Source organism: Paramormyrops kingsleyae, chromosome 20, assembly GCF_048594095.1.
Source record: "Paramormyrops kingsleyae isolate MSU_618 chromosome 20, PKINGS_0.4, whole genome shotgun sequence".
Taxonomy (NCBI): Eukaryota; Metazoa; Chordata; class Actinopteri; order Osteoglossiformes; family Mormyridae; genus Paramormyrops; species Paramormyrops kingsleyae.
In genome coordinates, this window is record NC_132816.1 from 18,341,554 (window position 1) to 18,363,814 (window position 22,261).

At 50.0% G+C, this 22,261-nt stretch overlaps 1 protein-coding gene across 18 annotated transcripts in view; it reads right to left on the reverse strand.

The window, feature by feature from the left end:
- ebf3a (EBF transcription factor 3a) overlaps positions 1 to 22,261 on the reverse strand; it is an 85,108-nt gene that overhangs the window by 21,767 nt on the left and 41,080 nt on the right. For 6 of the 18 annotated variants that reach the window (XM_023820504.2, XM_023820498.2, XM_023820485.2 and 3 more), the window contains exons 7-10: positions 10,134 to 10,215; positions 7,560 to 7,704; positions 2,398 to 2,531; positions 1,851 to 1,977 (exon numbers count right to left, since the gene is read on the reverse strand). In XM_023820504.2, coding sequence (XP_023676272.1) covers positions 1,851 to 1,977; positions 2,398 to 2,531; positions 7,560 to 7,704; positions 10,134 to 10,215 — 488 coding nt within the window. The remainder of the gene's footprint in view (positions 1 to 1,850; positions 1,978 to 2,397; positions 2,532 to 7,559; positions 7,705 to 10,133; positions 10,216 to 22,261) is intronic. The other 12 variants (XM_023820500.2, XM_023820493.2, XM_023820490.2 and 9 more) reach the window with 3 other exon arrangements.

Sequence of the window (22,261 nt, forward strand, 5' to 3'; positions counted from 1 at the left end):
TGAGCTGTGTGAGATTGAATGCTGGGAAACCAAGCCTCCACATTGCTATGGTGGAGCGGACGGTCGCTGGAATGCATTCAGTCCGTGCAAATTACTCGCTGCAAACAAAACTACAGAGACCCTTTTTCAAACTTTTCAAGTTGAAAGAGGCTGTTTATGAGCTAATTACAACTGTAAAATGTGCAATTTGTTTCAATCAATGGAACTTATAAGAGTTTAGAGCCCATTACAATATTTCATCTTTATGACTCCTTAGAATTATTTAATTATTTCAAAGCTTTTATTTAAAAAAATAATAATAATAATAAACCTGGTTTAAATGAAGGATAAGGAAAAAACATACGTACCTCTGAGCATTGGTCAAAGTAATTAGAATAATTTCGACTGCAGCCAGGACATAATTAATATAGCTACTTATCATTTAGACGTGCATAAATATAAACAACAAAATTAGCTGTTAATTTAATTCTAAATGTCCAGCCTCTTTTGCACGCAGAGTCGTACCCTCTACGAGACAATTTACTGTTAGCCGGCAATTACACGTAGCGGCTCTTAATTCCACTCCCGAGCGTTAGCCGCTTGCGGATGGATCACTTTCTCTAATTTGACCTTACAGTGGGGGGGGGGGGGGGGGGGGCATGGCTCTGGGAATAAGCAGCACTAGAGGACGCCAGACGTGTCGTGTGTGTGTGTGTGTGACTCATTCTTTTAATTCGCCGGTGCTAATCAAGTGTGCAGTCCCAAAAATCTCCCAGGGAACATTATCTTTGTGATGGTTGGAGGGAGCAAGGAGAGGGCAGGACAGGTACAACAACAGCAACAAAAACGGCGGAGCGTTACGGCCCTGCGAGAATTCCCGCCGCAAGTGACCAAGAGGTCCGTTATTTGTCGTACGGCTGCGCATGAGTTGCTGCATCCTGCACGTAAATGTTCCTGCTCCGCATGTTGCGCTCCACCCTTTTTTTCGTTACCCTTCAGCCTTTTTGCCCCTTTGCCATTTGGAGTGAGGTGGGGGGCAGAGGGGCCAGACTGTGACCATGGTGGGGGCCGTGATAGGAAACAGCTGCCCAGGGTCGGTCTGAAGCCCAGTACCTCTTTCCCAGTCCCACAAAGTTTTTGTGCCCCGAGTCCGGGTTCAGGCCACGGGTTCAGTTTTCAAGGAGCGAAAGTAATTCCTGATGATTATCTCACTGTCCTCCTCAATTTCAGATTAGACAGAAGCTTCCAGGTCAGACAGGCTTTGACCCCCCCCCAGCCCCCCACGTCTCCTGACGACAGATAAGGCTCCACATCCTTCTGTCGCGCTCTCTGTTCACATGAGTGGATTACAACGGTACAGCTGGTGAATATCACATGCAAACACACATACATGCACACACACACATACATACATAAGCATATGCATCTGTGCTCGGATAGTGCTAATATCCTCTTGTCCTTAAGTGAGGAGCCCAGGATCCATCAAAAACACACAAATGCACAAACATACACAAGAATAAAGATATTTTTATGGACAGCAGGGTGGATTGTGGGAGTAGTCACATGACCTCCTGTAATGGCTAGAGATTAACAGGACGTGGCAGAAGCACCCACTCCACCCCCACCCCTTTGAGAATGGGGGTCTGAGGGGGGGATAGAGTTTCAGAGACTCGCCCCCCCCTTCCTAACCTCTCGGCGGCGAGACTCTCACACATTCTCCATCCCTGAGAGAGGGGGCCACGTCGTTCCAGCCAGGTGGGCCGCTTGCCCCATGTGGTAATAGCACTTAGCAGACCATGAAGATAGTGCAGAAGATGGGTGGAAAGAACCGAGTGGGTGGGTGGGGGAAGGGGGATTGAGAGTGCCCTTACCGGTGTAGACGAATCGACCGGGGGCTCCTTTGCAGAACTGCTTGGACTTGTAGGAGAGGGTGACTTCCACCACACCGGGGATGTGTCTGGGAGGGGTCTGTACTCGGATGGCGTGGGGAGTTATCAGCTGCAAGAATCAGACCATCAGTGAGGAGGGGGGAGTCAGCCCCCTCAACAACACCGGAGCCTGCCGGTTCAACCTAATTACCCGAATGCATCTAAATCAGGGCCGCAGTCTAACGAGTCTCCCTCGGTGTGGTCTGGCTTAGTATCCTGCAGTTTTTAGGGAAAATGTCTGCAATTTATCCTTGGCTTTCGATTTTTTGCAGGAAAGGCCAGAGGGCATCGTTCACACAAAAATTGCCTCCATATGTCTCTCCGTGCTGTTTTTTTTTCTCCCCCTCCTCGTAATATTTCAGCGCTAATTGTTCGATTGTATTGCGGGACCTCCTGGTCCTAGCTCAGGACCAGATGCTAAGGTAACCCTCGGGTTCGCCCGTCTAACCGGATCTGTTTCTTATTCACCAGTGTGAGCCGGGCATCATACCTCACTCCAGACGAGCATCGTCCCGAACACGACTTGCAGGCCGTCAAAGAAGTTGTCGCCGATGATGATGACCGTGGCTCCGCCCGTGGTCCATCCTTCGCTGGGGCTGATGGCTTTTATGCAGGGGGTAGCTGCTTATACAAGGCAGAAAAAGGGGGAACTTAGGACCCAGATTTCCTCAACCCCCCCCCCACCCAGTGACAAACCATGCAAAGAACAATAAAAGCATGAATGATTGTTCCGCCAGGCATGAAGAAGACACAAACATACATCAGCGGACAGCGTGTAGTTAAGGTGGAACGTTAAACGCTCCGCACCGTGAGGTCCGAGTGGCGGCGGCGCGAGAAAAATGGCCCCGTGCCGCAAATTGTGTGTCGGGGCAAATATGGCGATTACAAATGATTAAGCGGCACATGCGTGTGGCATGTCCATTTATCTGCACCGCTTTCCCAACCGAGGCAGAGTCAATCAAAGGGCCGTTGAGGGAACAGACAGAGTGGGATTGGCTGAGTCCGACGAACGGGTATTTGGGTTTGGTGATTTTTTAAATTCTATTTATTTTTTTGGTCCCCTCACACTCTGCAACAACTTCTGCACCTTGACTGACGTGATTTCTGTGTCAGAGGACCGGTAGGGACCAGCAGGCGACCCGCCGAGGACCGGTGAGTCCCATCTGAACCGGCCCTAGTCCCCGCTTTGATACAGCCCGTTACACAAAGCACACACCCCCGCTGTCGTGGCTCCGATCCTCACTGCACTCCACATTTCAGAGGGGGGGGGGTGGGCTCGTTTGTTGATGTTGACCCAGGAAAGCCATGTGGAGCTTGCTTTCAGATGAGACATCACAGCCTACTAAATAATTTAGATGCATGCGTTTCTCTATCTTTAAAGGCTTTTAGCGTAATTGAGATAATTCCACTAAATGTATCTTTGGATCAGTTCACTCTGCACTGATTTTTTCTGACTCCTCTTTAATATACAATTTCGCTCCATTTCACAACTTTGATTGTCCAGTAATGTCTGCGATGAAACGCAGGCAGAGGACAAAACAACACAAATTGCTAAATCGTTACTGACACCAAACATCAGTAAGAATATAATATTAGAAAGCTTTATTTAACAGGTGGTAAAATTGGGAAATATCGTTAACGATACAGATGTTCCTTTGGCAAAGCACTATAACGAAATTCTGGGTGAAATCCTTCAGTTCCCTGCCCATCCATCACAGGAACCAAGTTCTCGCTAATAATCGCTATTAGCTATTGTTGTGTAGAACACATCAGACAAGCGGACCTCCTTTGTTTGCTGTAATGTTGGACTAGTGGAGGTTATATTTGTTCATTCCGCTCCCAGCACCCCCCGCCCACGAACCCCCTACTCAATCCCCCCCCCCAACCCACACCTCTGAGGCCCCGAACACAAACACCGGGAGCCTGGCCTTAGCTAGTGCTGTTGACTTCATGCTAATAAGTTAATACAAATTTTCATTTCTAAGGCTTGCGAGTGACATTTGCTTTTCTTAATTGCAGGCAGCGCATTTGAAAAGGATCAACTCTCTAAAGACAGACATGTCTCCTCAAAGGGGGTGACCTTCATCAGCCCTGCCAATTATAGCAAATAATTCACCAAAAATTACAGTAAACAAATTTACTTTGTGTAGGTGAGAGGAAATGTGTGTTTGGGAGAGGGGTCTGTTTGAGGGGGGTTGTTGGGGCACAGTGGGGGGAGTGGCTGACAGCTGGGGCAAGAGCCTGCTGCAGGTTGCCTCGGAATTTACACCACCTTCCACGGAAGCGGCTCCCCCCATAGGGCAAGTCCTCCGGTGACTCGAGCCGTCTCCCTTCTGCCTGAAATTTGCATACATCTCCATGCGTACGTGGGTGTGGGGGGGGGGGAGAGACATGTGTTCAACGGGGAACCGTGGCCAACCGAATTACGCGGCCAGGGGGGCTGGTGTTGTGACGTACGTGCACAGTGCTCCTGAGCAGCTGATGGAAGAGGGATGGGCAGACAGAGACGACAGGCGGGGGAAAGCCCCGGAGGAGGCGGCCGCCTCGTTTCGGTAAGGGGATGCAAAAGGAGTAGAAAACAAATCATGTGGCTCTTTCTGTTTAGATTAACATGCTGAGATGTATGGAGGGTCTATGGAGTGCAAACGAAACGCATAGTGTTAGCTTACGACAAATATGCAAATTTAACGATCATTTTAACAATAAGTTGTCTTGGGTCACCGATCTTGGTCCCTGAATTAGAATCGCACACATTATCTGACCCACTCGTGTTTTTTTTTGTTTTGTTTTTTGTTTTTTTTTACGATTCAGAGCCCATTACTATGCTGGAGATCTGGTCCATGTAGGTGCCGTCCGTCACGGCGTGGCAAATCCGTGGCTTTGTCTGGCCAACCTTTTGTGCTGCGGATGGACGCCGTTAAAGTGGCCGGGGGATGCCGGCGGACTTTTAAGCACCCTTCGCCCCCCAACCTCTGCTACAGGGCCACCCCTGTGTATTATTTACGTCGGCAGAGCGCGGTCGCACGCAATAACCAGTGCTGGGCGCTAGTGGCCCTCCAGTCCGCCGACAACAGCTCAGCACTCAAACAGGTCTCATCTTGCCTGGCTGAAGTCTCCTTTGTTCTGCCTGCTAAAATGTCTTGTAATTGTGCTCGGGGACGGCCAGATGGCTGCCGATGCTTCAGCTGACGGGATTATACCTTCTACCTCTCCTAGAGCCATCTGTTCCCTTTAACTGGCTAAACCCCTGCAGCCTGCATTCAGTTGTCTTTATTGCATGAACCTAACAGCATTACAGACACTTGGCATGCAAATGGGCCCAGCGCTGTGAGCGCTTCCACACAGGGCTGCGTAGCGGCGAGTGCTCACGCACGGGGTGAGGCCGGGGTCGTCCGTGAACCATGTGTGTGTGCGTGTGGTTATCTCTCATACCAATTGCGTGTCTCTGTGTGTTTTATTTATAGGCAGTTCCGCATGCATTTGTGTATAAGCGTTGCCGGCCGTGTGTGTAAGCGGGCTTCATGCGCGTTTCGTTACACATGTGCGATTCCGCGTCGGGTTTGCGGGAGCGAGTCGCGCCACTTCTGCGCCCCGCCCGTGTCTCCGTGTGTATCTCTGTGCTCGGGTCCACCCGTGGTGGGGTTTGCAGGACACTCGGACAGCGCAAAGGCTACCAGCTACCGTGCCATCAAACAGGGTCACCCCTGTGACACTAGGTGACGCTAACTGAAAGCGGCTTTGAAGTGAGCGACCAGGAGAAGCTCGCAGGAAGGTAAAAAGAGACAGACACGGTCCTCACATGCGTATCGTCTCATGGGGAGAGGGTTTGGGGAGGGGGGGCAAAGAATGTGTTGCTAATCTGAAGCATACTATCTCTGCACCTAGGGTCAGGCCTTCATGGTGAACATGGATGGGATTAACATCTATTACTGTAAATCCTGCTCATGAGGGGGAAAAAAGTCCTGTCTAAATGCTTCTCCCTTTAGAGTGTATGTTTTTTTAAAATATTTGGCTGATGCTTCCATTCTTCCACTACTGCATTTCTTAAAAAAAAAAAAAAAAAAAAAGAACAGCAATGAACAGTGTTAATCACACCGTAATGACGTTAACAGGATGCTGGGGAGGTGAGCATGCATGCGGGTGTTTGTAGAGCATGTAGCCGCGTATGCAGAGGCTGCCCCCCAACTGGTGTAATTTGCCCGTAAATCCTTCTTTCTTATTCGATGGAGACAGTCAACGTGGGGACCTCGTGAAGCGATTCCCAGGCAAAATGTGAATGATTTGGCAATAAAACACGGTTGTGGCAGGGTGTCTGTGCTTTGGAAGATGCGACGATCCTATGACGGGTGGGGAGTGTTTGGAGAGGTAGGGGGGGTGGGGGGCAAGGACCTCTGTGTGGAACACTCCCAAAACTCCCAAGAGGCTACAGACATCAGGAGAGGAAAGCCTGACCTGCCCTAATTGCTCTCCTCATTAAAGCCCGTTGCTAAGCTCGACACACCTACCGTCTAGCCACCATCGCCGCGGTGGAGTAAACAATACGTCACACGACATAATGATTTAAATGCTCCGAGCAACCTTTAATTATCATATTTTTGTTCAGCAGTGTAATCATTAATAAGTGGGGGGGGGAGAGAAAAAAACAAATAAATTTGCTTCCCCTCGTACTTAAAAACCATCATTTGTCTTTGCGTTCATTTAAATTTTTTTTTCTGGGGTGACGTTACACCTTAGTCCTGCCTTGGTCGTGCCGTAATTAATCCCTGACAGGCGCAGGACGAGGGGATTTGGGTTGTTGTTTTAAACATAATCGGTGTTCAACCCCTGTTCTGGCTGTCACATTACGGCATAGATAACTAATTCAGCCTGGCAAACTCCATTTTTCCATAACCTTTAAACTGAAAGCAGTCCAGAAGCTGAAGAAGGCAAATGTTAGGGGAGGGGGCGGGTCTTTACATTTGAATTTCCCAGAGTCCTCGCATCCCATTTAAAAAAAATTTTGTCTCCTCCATGAGCATTTTTCCATTATTTTTCAGATCAGGCAATCGGTCAATCATATGGAATCGGTTGGAGGTGCTGTTTTTCCCATAGAATCACCCCCCCCCCCCCGCAATCTTTCCTATGAGTAGTGGGACCCAGCAACAGGAAACTGACCCCCGGCACATATTTTTGAAGTTAGATCATGTTTTTTTTTTATGTTTTCTTTTCTTTTGGCTTCCATGCATGTCAGACAGCGAGAATCACACAGATAATAACAGATAATAGATTATACATATATAAAAAAGTGTTTTTTCCTGCAAACTCCAGGTGTCTGTTTCCAAATGTTTAAAAAATGGCGATAAACAACAACATCGGCGACAATATCGGCGGCATGAAGAATGAAGAAGCGGACAGCAACTGAAAGTTGAAGATGTTGAAGGAGCGAGCGGTCTGCAATGAAAGACGAGAGAAAAGGAGGTGATGGTGATCGAATTCGAAGGGGGAAGCAAACGGGTGAGGAGGCCACCAGAGTAACTGGCAACTAGAGAGGAAAGGAGGAAGACCACCTACAGAGGAGGTGTGGGAGAAGCGAAGGGAAAGGGAGGGAAAGAGCATCAATGGAAAAGGGAGGAAGAAGGTTTGCAAATTAAAGGAGATGTAAAATGTGCCTACCATTCTCCAGATAAGGAGGGGCCGTACCTTCTGAAGGGTCAAGACGACGAGCCCTTCTCCCGTGCTTGGAGTTGTTGTGTACGAACATGTTGTCCGATACGGCCAGGACATGGCCGTCCACATTGACTGTTGTCGAGACAACAACCTGCAAGGGAGAAAAGACGGGGAGCCCGTCAGCCCATGCTTTTTCGGCGGGAAACGCTCGGGTGCCGACAGCAGCTCATGCAAAGGCAGCATCCCCCAAACCCCAAGACGGCAGCTTGTTCCAAACACGGCTCGTGAGCGTGAGGGAACCTGAATTGTCGGGCCGCCATGGGTCGGACACGGTCAGGTTCTGCTTCTCCGCTCCAGCCTGGCTGCCCCTCCTGGTTTTCATCCGATTCTGAGAACCGTCTGATTGTTTTACACCATCGGAGCAAGGGACAAAATCCCCGAACGGAATTCATAACTGGAGCATATATACCTGGCCCCTCCACGCAGATGTTTATTTTCCAGCATGGAAAACATGTCTCGTCTTTTTTTTTTCTGACCTAAGCCTGTCCGAGTGAATGTGCCCACATGTTTCACGTTATTAAAACAATGTATTATTTTAAACTGAAGGAGCCTATTATTGCACCTTGAGTAGTGCGGGAAAATGGCGTTCGGAATCGGTGCTGTTTTCTCAGCTTTAAATACTATAACAGAGTCAGTCACTGAAACAGAGAGGGCTGGGGTGGGGGGAGGGGAGCCATTGACAAAGAAAGATAAACTTGTCTAAGTCTGAAAGCAAATGAAATTCATTTTAAAAAAGCAAAATAAAACAAACATTCCAATGTCTTAACTTCCTGTGTTGTCATAGTGAGCAATGGTCCAGTTGAAGAGTTTCTCTCGCAGGCCTAAGTAGACACAATGTATACTTATGTCTTGAATTCTCTCTCTTTTTCGTTCATTTTGATTTGTTGTCTAAACCCCTAAGCAACTAGCTATTCAGCTAGGCTTCCCCACTCGAACGATTATGACATTCAAAATGCTTAACCCCGCAACAATTACAGCCGACGGCAGCGCTAACGAACGAGCCTCATTAGATGGAGAGCGGCCCCCGCCGTTTGTGGAGTTTACGGCATCATGTTCGGGTTCCTCCCCGCTAACGGCCACCATATCCATCGATATGTCGATCGGCTGCGCCGTCTAATTAGGCTTCAGAGGCGGCATTGGAGAGGAGGCGGTCCGGCTTTTTCCGACAGAGCCGTGTGCCAGCGGACCGCCCGTTTTCTATTTAGTAAACAATCCCCCTGGTCAATTTTGCAGCCGCATTAAATGTCTGATAATGAGGCTTTTGCATGTGAATGGAGGGCTACTTATGAATGGCGGAAGTGTTTTCAGGCCGGAGTGAAACGAAACTCCTCTCAGGTCGGTTTCGGTGCTGATCGAGCTCAGCGTGTCAATGGAATTCTGTACTCTTTTTGTCGTTTTTTTTTTTTTTTTTTTGGACTGAAAGGGCTTCTTTCTTGAGTCCAGGTTCAGAAGCGGGCCATAGAACGCATGATGGATAGACACCCTGCCGGGCGCCGCAACGCTTTGGGGTGAGAGGCGGAAAACACAACGAGTAAAACACACACCCTCCGCAGCCGAACGGGCCACTCCAGCGACTCCGCAATGGGAGATACGCCAGACACACAAAGAGAAAAGGATCTCTGCTTGTCGTCCACCTCCTCTTCTTCATCTTGTTGTCGTTCATTGCTGGCATTTAAAAAAAAAAAAATCCAATACTGTCCCTGCTGTGGTTACAATAGTGAGATTGTTTGCGTGTTGTTGCCGTTGTTTGGAACCAAACGATTAAATAGGTCCAGCCCTCAACTGCAACAAGCGGCTATTTAAAAACAAACAAGACAGATAAAATAAAAAAGAACGGGGGGTGGGGTAATCCTTGAGGGAAGGGTTAAAGGTATATGAGTGGGGGGCTGCATGTTGAAGATTCAGCTGCAGATGAAGGTGGGGGGGGGGGGGGAAAGCCAGCCTTAAGTATCAGCGGAACCTTGGTGAGGTTCTGGGGGGGTGGAGCACAGGTGGCTGGGCATGGCGCCGAGGGCCCTGACACGCCGTTAAGTCCAGTTAAACCTTTGGTGGAGGGGGGGGGGAGGTGAGAAACGGCAGTATGGGGGGGAGGGGGGCAGTCTGCTCCTCCCAGTGGCTGGTTGTCTCCATCGTCAACCCAGGTCACTCGCCACTGACGGATGCTCCTTTCAGCCGTCAGCAAGACAAGGAGGACACTTCCACTCACTGCTGGGTTTGACCTCCTGGTCTCTGGAGCATGGATCAATATCAGCAATGGCACTAGCAGGCTGGACGCATGAAAAATGAACACCGGCCTCTGTTGTTCTCAAGGAGCTCCGTGTTTATATATATATGTGTGTGGCATTGTCAATGCTGGGCACCTCGAAAATGACCTCTCTCACTTCTCCTTCCCTCCTCCCTCCCCGAGCCCCTCCTTGCTGGTTTGAGCCTGCACCCCGTGCCCATATGTCCATGTCTGCGGGGTGGGGTCGGTTCGGTGAAGCGGGCCGGGTTCCCATGGACTGCGTTGGTGGGGGTTACCTGGAATCTGCGCATGTCTCGGGGGTTTCCTGCATTCTTCAAACAGTTCTGATTGCACTTGAGGAAGAACTTCAGGAAGAACCTGCGAGAAAGAGAGAGAGAGAGAGAGAAAAGGACAAGGGCCTTGAGTCAAGGGGGTACTGATCCACACAGTCAGTCACATGTGTTCATGGTAATTAGGGTCATTTTCCTCATTTGTTGTTCACCAGAATAGCACATTTCAGAAATATCCCAACAGTCCGTCCTCAGACTTCTCTTAATGTGCCCTGTACTTGTCCACAATGCCTCCTGTCCGTCCACGAAAGTCGCCCCTGACTTGCCAAACGGTGGATTCTCCCTGGCTGTTAAAGACGATGGTAACCCTCACCCCAGAGTCCCATCACCTGCAGCGACACTCGCGACACCCAGAGACACCCAGAGACACCCCATCTGCCGTCGGCGCAAAGGAAGTCACTTGATATTCCTCCCGCCTTCTTCTCCCAGCAGCCTCTCCGCAATTAAGGCTAACGTGTTCAATAGTGGGGTAAATTAGGCACACCTGTGGCCAGAATGCTCCGGAAGAGTCACCGGCAAGAGGACCTAACAAGGTGAGAGCATGTCGCAAAGTTATCGTCCTGTCAGCCAATTAGGCCGTCCGTGTCTGGGACGTCGAGAGCCGGGCAATTACGCCGCAAATTACAAGCCGGCTAATCTTCTGAACAAATGTCAGGTCTGGGAGATCGGAGTGGGGCCGTGTCCCAGGCGTAGTGCCGGCTGTTTGCGAGGCTCCATCATTCACATATCGGGGTCCTACGCCAACCTGCCCTACGTGTGCCCGAATGAAAAAGGCACGTATTTTTAAAACGTAGCCCTGTCGCAAGGACACAAAGATAAGGTAAACACAGAGGTAAATGGGGTCACAATGTAAGGAATTAATATTACCTTAATGCTTAATGTACACCTATAATATAGATTTTACAGTCCACCCAATAACACCCATAGCTGACAATACTAAATATATACCTCACTCATAATTTAAATATTCAGCTCTATATTTTATGAACATGCATGTACTTGTCTGTGAAAATATTCATTTAGAAGAAGGTCCTTCTGCATATTGCCATTATATAATGACTCTGACTGTTCTAGCCCTGAGATCACGTTTGCTTAATTTAACAGATGTATTCTCCGTTGGCACATATGACGGCGCAGCACACGGGGAAATTTTTATTTTATTATTTCTTATCTGGAAGCCGCCCCCCCCCCCCCCCCACCCGTTCTCCAAAGGGACCCCGGGCCGGCAGCCATTAATCAAAATGTGAAATGGCAGCCGCTAACCTAGAGCACCCGCACAGCTCTGCTGGTCATTTATACGCCTCGCACAGGGGGCCGTCCGGACCCCCCTTGCCGCCGCCCCCCTACCCGGCCGGGCCCATGGCTCTGGAGAGAAGGGTCCGGGCCCGAAAAAGGACTATTTTCTTTGCATGTCAGAAAATCTTTAGCTTGTGCATCAATAAAGTCAGTTTTATAGTTCTGGATGTAGATCTGGTGCAGGGCTGGGGGTGGCGGAAGAAGGGGTCAGATACAGGTGAAGGGGGGGGGGGGGGGGGGGAGGAGGCGATAAAACTCCCAGCCTGTCATTAGCACTTTATGCTTAATTGTGTACAGTATGTTGTTTGGTTCCGTCCGCTGGCCTGTTATCAAAATGACCATTATGTGCACTAATTCTCTGACCCTGTTCTTATTTCCCTGAAGAGTCATAATCTTTCACAGTAGGTACCGGAGTAAATCAAGCCTGAAATATGGCCTTTATTTACTCACGTCTCTCTCGCCGGCTGTGGAGCAGAGGGTCTGTGCTCCTGAAGCGCTCTCTCTCTCACACACACACATACACACTCCCACACGCACACACACAGCACTTGAACACACACAGCCACGCGCTAACAATGGGCTAACAGAATTCTGGGGGGGGGGAGGGGGGGTCCGGCGTATTTCTTACTGGCACTCAGAAGTCAATTAGCATCTAAACCTTAATGGCGATGGGGGGCATTTTTACATTTAGTTTTGTAGGTTTTTCTTTCCGAGTGTTTTGCCCAAACTCTAATCTGTCCACTGATGGCCGGATGATGCATCGAACTGGCTGATTAAGTAAATCCTGGAGCGGTGAGTGTCCTCTCATCAAGCGAACCCCCCCCCCCCCACACACACACACAGACACACACACACACATCAACGGTGGACGTGACTGAGCCCCCCTCGCGTTCGTGCGCGGACAAAGGCAGCCGCACGCGGGCGATGAAAGGAAGGAAGGACCCCCTAATTTAAAGTCGATTCAGTGTTTAGTTCATTTATATTTACATTTATGAGGCTGATGAACCAGAGCCTCACTGCTATCTGATGAAAATAATTTTAATTGTACTTCCAGGCAGCAGTGTAATATCCATTACATTAGGAGCTGTTTAAATTCTACTTGGGTATTGTGTAAATTGGTCCTTTGTGAGTCGCGAAGCAATTATGACCCGAAGGCCGGCTGTTTCTACCCTCCTCCTCTCTTTCTGCCTTATTTAAATGGCTACGGAACTTTGCGGTGTTGTTCGGGATGATCAGAAACAAAGAACGGCGTTTAATTGTAATTTAATGGAATATCAAGGAGTCCGCGGCATTAGACGTCGGCGGAGGAGTGCAAGAGAGAAAAATTAACTGCAATTATGTTTGATTAAAGCTATCCTTCTCAATAATCAGCGCTTCTGACAGACCAGTGGGCTCTGGTGGCTTTCCGGAATGGCGAAAGGTGTTGAACAATATTAGGGCCAATAAAGGGGGATATTAGCATAGCTAATTACAGAGGTGCAGAATCAAGGGGGGGGAAAAGGGGGCCTCTGTGTATTGTAATGTGCAAAATAATTGGCCGAGGCAGTTATCAATTACAAGGGGAAATCTGGTTTGTCAGGCAGAGGGGCTGAGAGCGAGCGTCTAATTCGCTGTGTCGCCTCGCTCCCAATGTCCCCCCCGGCAACATGGGGGAACTTATCAGCCTTCATCGCCCCGCCCGTGACTCACCAGTCGACAAATCGCCAAAGAAATTACCCTGCCGACCGACGGGCGGGTAATTAATACGGGCCGGCCTTCGCTGCGCGAGCCTTAGCCAGCCGCCGCCGCCGCTAATCGTGTAATAATGATTCCCTCCCCTCCGGTTGCGTTAAAAAAAGGCTGCCTTTTTAGAGGGAGCTCATAGACGGGCTCCACGGTCCCTGGGTGACAGAGGAAGGGGGGGGGGGCACTTTGGGGTCAGGTGGGGGTCTCTTTTCCAGAGTCTCGAGCTGGTATCAGAGGGTCCTTCGTCCGCAGGGAGAACAGAGAACAATGAAACGGGTGACAGCATGGAGAGTGCTGCACAGAGACAGTGGCCATCGTAATTGGTGCTACAGCGCCCCCTATGGATCTTGACCCCCCTCTCCCCCCCCCCCCCCCCCCTTTTTTTACCTCATTTAATGCAGAGGCGTGAAAGTCCCAGTACGTCCCAATTATTCTAAACACCAGGCCAGGCCCTGAGGTTGGCATGAACGCGCAGTGACCTCGCGGTAATAAGTCGTGACAATCCTGCGTCCGTTACGGACGGGCCGGCGCGTCTGATTCGCTGCGGCGAACTCGTCCCATCGCGCTGAAGGATACTGAGATGGGACCTTCTGCTGACTTTGCCGGGGAGGCAAGTTTTTTTAGGACCAGGCAGCATTAAAAAAAAAAAAAAAAAAAAAGTTAAAAAATATGGAACGGTCCATTTCTGCAGTGGAGTGTTCCAACTTTCAGCCTGGGAGGGGGGGGGGGTGGTATCCAGTGTTGTTTTCCACACTTGTGTCTGAATTTACACAAAACCGGAAGGTGGGATGTGCAGATGCTGCGATAAGAGTAGGGGTCGGAGGGGGAAGGCGAGGCAGGTAAAAATCCAGCGTGAAGAGAGGAGAACCGGCCCATACCAGCACGGCACTAATTACCGGCACTGGGAGCCCTGGCCACAGCTGTGCCGCTCTGGAGTCAGGCCATCAGTCGCTGTGATTATTGATTACCCAGCAGCCCCAGCCGATCGGGTCCCTCCGCCTGCTAGACAATGTGCTTCTCTCGGAAAACCAGTAATGAGCATTTCCTACACGGCTACATTTTGCTGACACCGGATCTCTGCGCTGTGATAGTACACAGGTCAATACATATCGGATTCCCAAAATGCTGGGGTCCGAATGTCAGTGTTCCGCCTTAGTCGCCGTGCTGCCCTGCGTATAAGGGCTCGCTACCGCCTCCTTAAGGGCCGGCGTGGGATGGTGGTTCAAAAAACATAAAAAACAGCTCTCCATTAGACTGATTTATTCTTCAAATATGGCATGACAAATTGCTTTAACACCGGGCTTATTAAATTCTTGTACGTTTTATGTTATGGAACTCTCAGGTGGGCTCATGACATCACGGCGGAGGGGCCCTCGGACGGGGCAGCCGGTTTTACAGCAGGAACCAGATGGCCCTTTGTCAAGCGTCCGTTCTCCCTGTTTCACTCTCACACGGGGGCAACCTCACACACACACGCACACACACACTTTGTGGGGACTCTCCATTCATTTCTATGGGGAAAACTCTAATCCCAGCATGACAACCTTAACGTCTACCCTGCCCTAACCTTAACCATAAGTATCAAAACAAAATATGAGACTGTAGTTTTTGATTGCATTTACAGATCATTGTGGGGACCTGAAAAATTGTCCCCACAATGTAAAAATTTTTGGCCTTTGGTCCTCACAATGTAATATAAACATAGTCCACACTCAAAGACACAAACACATGTAAAATGGAACATCCGTGGATTGTAACATGCACCTGACGGTGAGGTCAGTGCCACGTGGTTCGTGGACCGCGGCCGGCGTTCCGGCACCTTCCGCAGTAGTTACCACACTGCATTAACAATATTTGCCCTACAATCATCGGGGGACCGACTTCTCAGATTCTATCACTGCTTTATCTCCTGACAAATACCTCGCTATCGGACATTATTAGCTTTCGAAATTTAACCCCTCCCAGTCTCAAGCCTCTGCAGATCGTTCCATTTCACCTTATCAGGCTATTCTTGTATTATTTTTTTCACTTCTCCTTGCAATTTTTCCGCATTGGCTGTCAAGGGCCGCTTACAGATGCCGCGATACCTGACACTGCCCGTCGTTCCTATTAACGGCGAAGCAGGAAGATCCAATATGACTGAACAAAGAAGGAACTGGCCTGTGAAGCCCCCCCCCAGCCCCCACCCTCGCACAGAAGCTCACTCTTCTAACGGCCTAAGACCACTTTTTCGTAACCCGCAGATAGACGTGTTTATTCTGGTGTTTGGAAAGCGTAGCTTTAAATCACAGCCATAAATATTTTTTAAAAACATTAGAAATGGGAAAAAAAATGCTTCTGGCTGCAAAGAACAGACTGGAAAGAGACAAAGCTATGTCTGGCGGGGACCTGTGCTCCATATTTCGGTTCGAAAGCTGAACGCTAAAAACGCTGGAGTGTAGCAGACGGTGGGAGCCAAGCAGTGAAGGGGTCGACTTACACCACGCGGGCTTGCTTTTCATAGACCCTCTGTCGCTCCCCCTTTCAGTCCCCTCCTTTTCTAACGGGCAACAGCGCATTGACATTATCCCCCCCACCCCCCCACCCCCGTCAATCACTCTGTTTTTTTGTGTTTGGGTTTCGGGCCTCATTAAACCCACTTTATCTTCCCCTTGCTCTGCGGACCCAGCTCCCGCGTCCACGGCATCGTAACTCAGAAAAAGAAAACAGGAGGAAAGACGGACTTGTTGCCGGATTTTTTTTTTTTTTGGGGGGGGGGTGGCATCTTTTACAGGTGGTAGAGAGATTACGCCATGCCTCTGTTTACAGGCTGCTGAAACGCACCGTTCCTAAACGTAGCCTCCCGCCCCCAGCACTGTGGCTGCCCCCCCCCGCTCCATCCAGCCAGGGGGACCCCCGTTTCCTGTCCTCGCCGGCCGCAGCCCGGTGGCTCGCTGAGTGACAAAGCCCACATGGCAGCCGCCCTTATAACTCTCGCCTTGAAAGGCCTGTCTTTCATTTTTCCCCCCTATGCCTCCTTCCCCTCGTCTGAAAATCCCAGATGTTGCTGAATCGCTCCTCTCTCTCACTAGCCTGCTTTAATTAGGAAAGGTCATCTTTTTTTTCTTTTTTTTAATGATTAATTATAAGAAAAATCAGATTTCGAGCCAGATCAGAGACGGGGCTCAGAACACATGAAGTCAGGCTGCTCCTTCAAACCAGCCTGGTTTCCTCCCAGATCCTGATTAAAAACGTATTAAAATATTATAAATGATTAATGTGAGCAGAGCTCTGAGTGGCAATTATTAGTTCTAATGCAGGTAATGCAGACTAATGGGGAAAGGGGGGCACATGTGTTTGGGGGGGGGGGCTTTAACTTTATTATTCCTACATGTCAACAAACACAAGAGGGATGTGCCCACAGACTCGGGAGGTGGGGGGGTGTTGGGGGGGGGCAGGGTCATAAATCCTCTCCTCAGCTCTGGCTCTGCTTTCACCCCAAGGTTCTGGGTGCATCGTTTTTAGCAGCAGACACTGGCGCGTTAACGTCCACGTGTGAAAATAAAACTTTAATGCCAGGACTGGCCAGGAGAGTAACAGCTAAGGGATTCGCACTACGAACATGGAGGGGGGGGGGGTGAATTAGGGGGTAACAGGCATGCTCGGGCCGGATTTTCAGGAGTGTTATGTAAGAATGCACACTTAATGCCGATCCTTAACGACAGGCTTGTGTTTTTTTTTCCCAGAAACTTTTTACCATAGAGCTGAGTGTTTCCCCAGGAGTGATACCGGTTAAGCTACCTGGGCAGAAGGGGTGGCCCCCGCCCGTGCTTAACCCCCCCCCCGGCTGTCTGAGTGAAGGTTACAGCCAGCCACACCGGCGCTCTGTCCACCAGGTCCATATTTCCTCATTCCGCCACGTTTTTGCATCAGTGAAACATTATGTGGAGAGTCCGGACCGCCACATTCACCGGGCCTCACGTCCGTAACTTATGCATTTAAGTACATAATTTAATCGTCTCCCGAGATTCATAAAACCGTCGGCGTAACCTGGACACGGCGCGCGGGCTGCGGTTCGAGACATCTCTGCCTAATGATATATTAGGTCTTATTAGGTTAGGGGGAGGCAGCTTCTGACCTTACGGCGAGGCTCCGGGCCTCTTCTGTGGTCGCGGGTTTTATTTCAGACGTATCTTAAAGACACCGACATTTTCACTAATGCTAATTATGACATATTTAATTGTTAATTTGAGAAGCTGATGCTTTGCAGCTGCTACTGTTTATGCTTTTCTAAGGAATATACACACAAACACGCACACAAACTTCCATCTGTTTGCCGTAGCTCAACCCAATGTCTTGACACACTGGTACAAATAATGGCCACTGTCATCGGCAATGCCGTTCGTAACCACTAACCCCACTGGTTCACGCATGAAACACGCCCCGGCTTGCAAGGCGGCGCTGGGTAAACAGAAAAACAAAGATGGGTTGACGCCCACATTAATATTTTCTCACTTTGCTCTGTGGACCCCCCCCCCGAAAGGACAGCTGGTTTATTTAACGCGGTGAAATGTGTAGCTATGCCGGCAGAGCACGCGGAAATGCCAGTCGTCACCTTGCTAGCGGCGCGGGATGCGGCACAGAGTGCCCCCAACCCCCCCTCCCCTCCACCCCCGGCCCGGCCGGCATGAATGCACGCATTTAGGGCCGGCGAGCGTGGGGTGCCCGGCGAGGCGGCACGGCCCACAAAGACGACCATACACACCCCCCTCCCCCAGCACCTCAGAGCATTCAAGCTGAACCATATGCTGTCTGTTCACCGGGGGTGAGACGGAGTCCTTTGTGTGTGTGTGTGTGTGTGTGTGTGTGTGCATGTGTGTGGCTACGTGGGCATGTGTTTTCTGACAGGCTACTTGATCCAGACTGATCGCTGCTATGCCCCCCCCTTAGATGGGAACACGAGGTGGGGGGGGGGGGTGTCATACTGGCTGGGGGCAGAATAGAGGGTCCTGTGTGTGTATGTGTGTGTGTGTGTGTGTGTGTCTGTCTTTGGGCTTGAGGGACAGTGAGTGAGTATCTGTGGCCCTGTGTGTGTGGGGGGGGGGGGGGGTTGTACTGGACTATAGAAAAAAGTGTGTGTTTATGTGGCTTATGTTTGTGTAGGGGGCTAAACTGTGTGTGTGTGTGTGTGTGTGTGGTGGGGGAGTGTGTGTGTGTGTGTGTGGTGGGGGAGTGTGTGAGCATTACAGAGTTTTTCAGAGCTATTTGCATCATATCATTTCTAATGTATAATACATGCCCTGAAACTATGGCCCCCAACTGGACAGTCACCAGACGTGCGGATCTGAGTGGGCTGGGGTCACATCAGCGGTCTGGACCGCAGAGTGGTCCATAACGCCAGCGCCAGTGTGGGCTGGGGGTCAGCACTTCACATTAAGGGGTGACAGTTAAGGAGGCTAAGGGTACGGCCAAGAAAGGGGGGGTGGGGGGGTGGGGTAGAAAAAAAACGACAAATTAAGAGAGGCCAGGTTTTAGAGACAAGGCAGCTGAGCAATGACGCCGGAGCCATATTCTGTGAAAATATAATGCAGCTCGAAGCTCAGAGTCTTGTTTCTGATTCATCTGGAGCCGTATGGCAAAGCTTTGTCAGTCTCTGCGAGGTATAAATAATTCAGGCTGAGAGATGGCAATTACAGGGCCCAGCACAACCAAAATGAATATTTTATGAGGACTAAAACTGCTCTGGAATGAATCATACACATGGAGTCTCTCTCACACACACACACAGCACACATACACACGCGCCCGTGCGCACACGCACACACAAATAGTGTGCTTGACGTGGCTATGCCATTGGCTGCTTCGCTTTCATATTGTTGACGGAAAAAGGCGGAGGGATTCTCATAGCCAGCCGCGTGATAGGTTAACACCGTTACTATTTGCTCATATGCTTGTGATGTATTTCTTGCTTAAGGGCTCGAGTTTTGGTGGTGGTGGGAGGGCAGGGGGCGGTGCGGGGGAGTTGTGGTGGGGGGGGGGGGGGACGGGGGGATTCGTATAAACCCTCAGTTCTGTAAATGTCCACCTGGGCCTGAATGTAGCGCTGAACCCCCACTGTGCTGTACGGTCTGGCCCGGCGTCGCAGCTAAAAGACGGAGGCTACCGCCGGACCCATCGGCCGGGCTTCTCCGCGTGCGTGCCCCCCCCCCCCCCCCCGATGAGGGCAGCGCCTCTCGGCGAGCGTGGCATCCCTGCCTCTCTTAGGTGCACTGGCGAGACGCTAATGGAAAAGGATTATAGAGGAGGGGAAGGAGGTAACAGAAAAGCCCTCACGAGATAAAGGTTTTGTCTGTTTAGCTTCTCCGGCTTCATAGCTCCGAAACAAACGGAAACACTGTTCCAAAGACCTGAGAAGTAAAGCAAGCCAGCTGAATAGGCATTGTGTTTGCCCCTAGTGATACCTTAGCCTTTGTGGGACAGAAGCAGCTCATGGCTATGACATCACCGGCACACAAGTGGCTCTCTGTGCCACTCCAGGAGAGGATTTCCACTTTGGTGGGAAAATGGTGGGGGGCAAGTGTGTGTGTGGGGGGGGGTGGGTTAGTTATCTGGGTTCAACCACCAGGCCTGCCCATCCCTCTTGTTTATGAAAGAGAATCAGAGAGGCGGGGGGGGGGGGGGGGGGGCGACACAGTGGGCATTGACAACAAGGATAATTTCCTTAAAGGGAGGACGATAACAAGAAATTACATTGGGGGGGGGGGATAAGAATATAATGCAGGGAGGTTAGAAGAGGGTGCGAGAATTATCTCAATGGGAAAATCAAGGTGTGCGGATGTTCGAAGGGCATAAGTGAAAGAAAAGGGGTTTTAGAAACATTCAAGGGAAAAAGATCCCCCCCCCCACCCCCCACCCGTGCTGTGCCGGTAACTGACACCAGCCACTCTGGACTGGAGAGGATCGACGCACCACAGCGTGTAACATATAAAAAAAAAATCAGTGTTCTTCTGTGCCGAGAACAGCTTGTCAAATCCATTTTCTTTATTTCTTGGTCGAGAGGCCGTTGCATAAAAATAGACAGTTAGCAATGGCCTCTCCCGTGTGCCGGGTGGCGTCAGCGAGGAAACGGCCCTGCTTAAAGGGCAGGCCGCGTTCAAACGAGCGCTCGTGACACGCTCAGCTTTAGTACATGCCTTCCCTGTGACGTTAACATGATAAGCCAGGCGTAACACGCTCTCCGCGGGAAAAAAAGAATGACAGTTCACCTCAGCTCCACTAGGGGGCTTGACTTCCCGAAAATGACAGATGATGAACCCTTCTCCTTTGCGGATAATGTTTTTGTCTGTTTTTTTTTTTTTTGTGCATAAGCATGAACATAAAGAGAAGAATCCGTACTTTCATAATTACAGAAGGTGACTGTTTCCGTTAGTAACGCCGTGCAGATTAGCATGTAATTATCATACCATTGCAATATCCTACTAAAATGAAGGTTGAAAGAGCCTGGCTGAATTAAACATGCCCCCCTCCCCTCTCCCCCCCACCCTTCCTGTTTTTATCACTTCCGGGTGCCATGCTTTTTTTCTTTTCTTTTTTTTTTTGAGGGCCCGAAACCAATCACCAACGCTAATCGCAGAGGATGCTGTTTCAAATCTATCAGGCTTCTTGAGGGAATGGAAGTGTGTGTGTGGGGGGGGGGGGGGCAGGGGGTTGAGCAAAATCTGGTTACCTATGTACAAGGCTTTATTACTGCGATGAAGGGACTAGCGCTTCCCAGGAGTAAAAGGCCTCATTAATTGCCCATGTAACAGGGGAAATGGTACAGGTCACACTCTAACACGAGCATTCATCCTGATGCTGGGAGACACCGCTGGGGGGTCAGGACTCCAACCAACCCTGGGAGGCTGCCAGGAACTAAGATAATGAAAATTTCTTCATGTATAAAATCCTTAATCAAAATGCTAGCAGTGTCCATCGTCTGGAGCCTCACGACTGCAACTTAAATGAAGGCACAACGGCACCTTGCGCGAGATTAACACGCCCTGGTCGAGCACGCGGCCCTCTGCCTCGAGGAGGACCGCGAGAGGCAGACTGCCTCGCTGGTCACCTGGGGCACGGAGAGTGGCTCCTATTGCCAGTCTAGTGGGTGGGGATTTCAGTGTTCACGGTCGGGGACCAGCAACGCCAGGCTGGACGGCCAAATAGTTTGTTACCCAGAGTGAAGCAGAGAGGTCACCCCTGGACCACCTGCAAACCTCTGAGGATGCAAGGTAATCGAGTCATGGGGCAAGTCGGAGCAACACTGACAAACTTGGATGTGGAAGTAAAACACCAGTGAAGAAAACCAGTAATTTGAGTCGTTGTGATTAACTGGTCCCCCCCGTGCTAACTAAAGGAAACCAAAACACTCTGATTAGCAGTGACTCACGGTGGACGGGCTAGGTGGTGACACAACCGGGAGTTTGACATACTTTCTCTGCCTTCCCCTTTAACGACGGGAAAATACGGAGGCCCTATCTAAATATTTGCAAAGTATTTAGCTTTCTGTGGAGCCGCCAGTTATCTGTAAGTGTTTGTTTTTTAGGAGACAATTGCAGTCTTATAACTCCGATGTCCAGAGCGTACCTCCGAGAGGCAAGACTGACACCTATTACCGGCCTCCTGGTGTTTATTCCAACCCCCCAAGCCTGAAAAATATATCGACTCAAGTCGCTGTAGGCCCTCGATTTTTACCCCACGATTCTTTTCCGCCCTCTATCTGCCAGGAGGGAGATTAAACACTCAGTTCGTTACATGATAGGCTACGTGGCCTTCCACTTACCATACAAATGGAAAACATTACCGTCATTTCTCAGCCTGCATCCTAAGTATTTCATTATTTGTAATATTTACTTCGGGGAAATTATGACGCATGTCATATTTATCTTCGCGGCAGAAAAAAAAACGCGCATCTAAATGGAAATGGCCTTTGGAACGATGCAGCGCAATGCTAATCCGCTTCATGAAGTATAAAATTTAGTTCCCACAGAATACAGGCCACATTACAGACCGGCTTCATAATGTTCCGACGTCAGGCA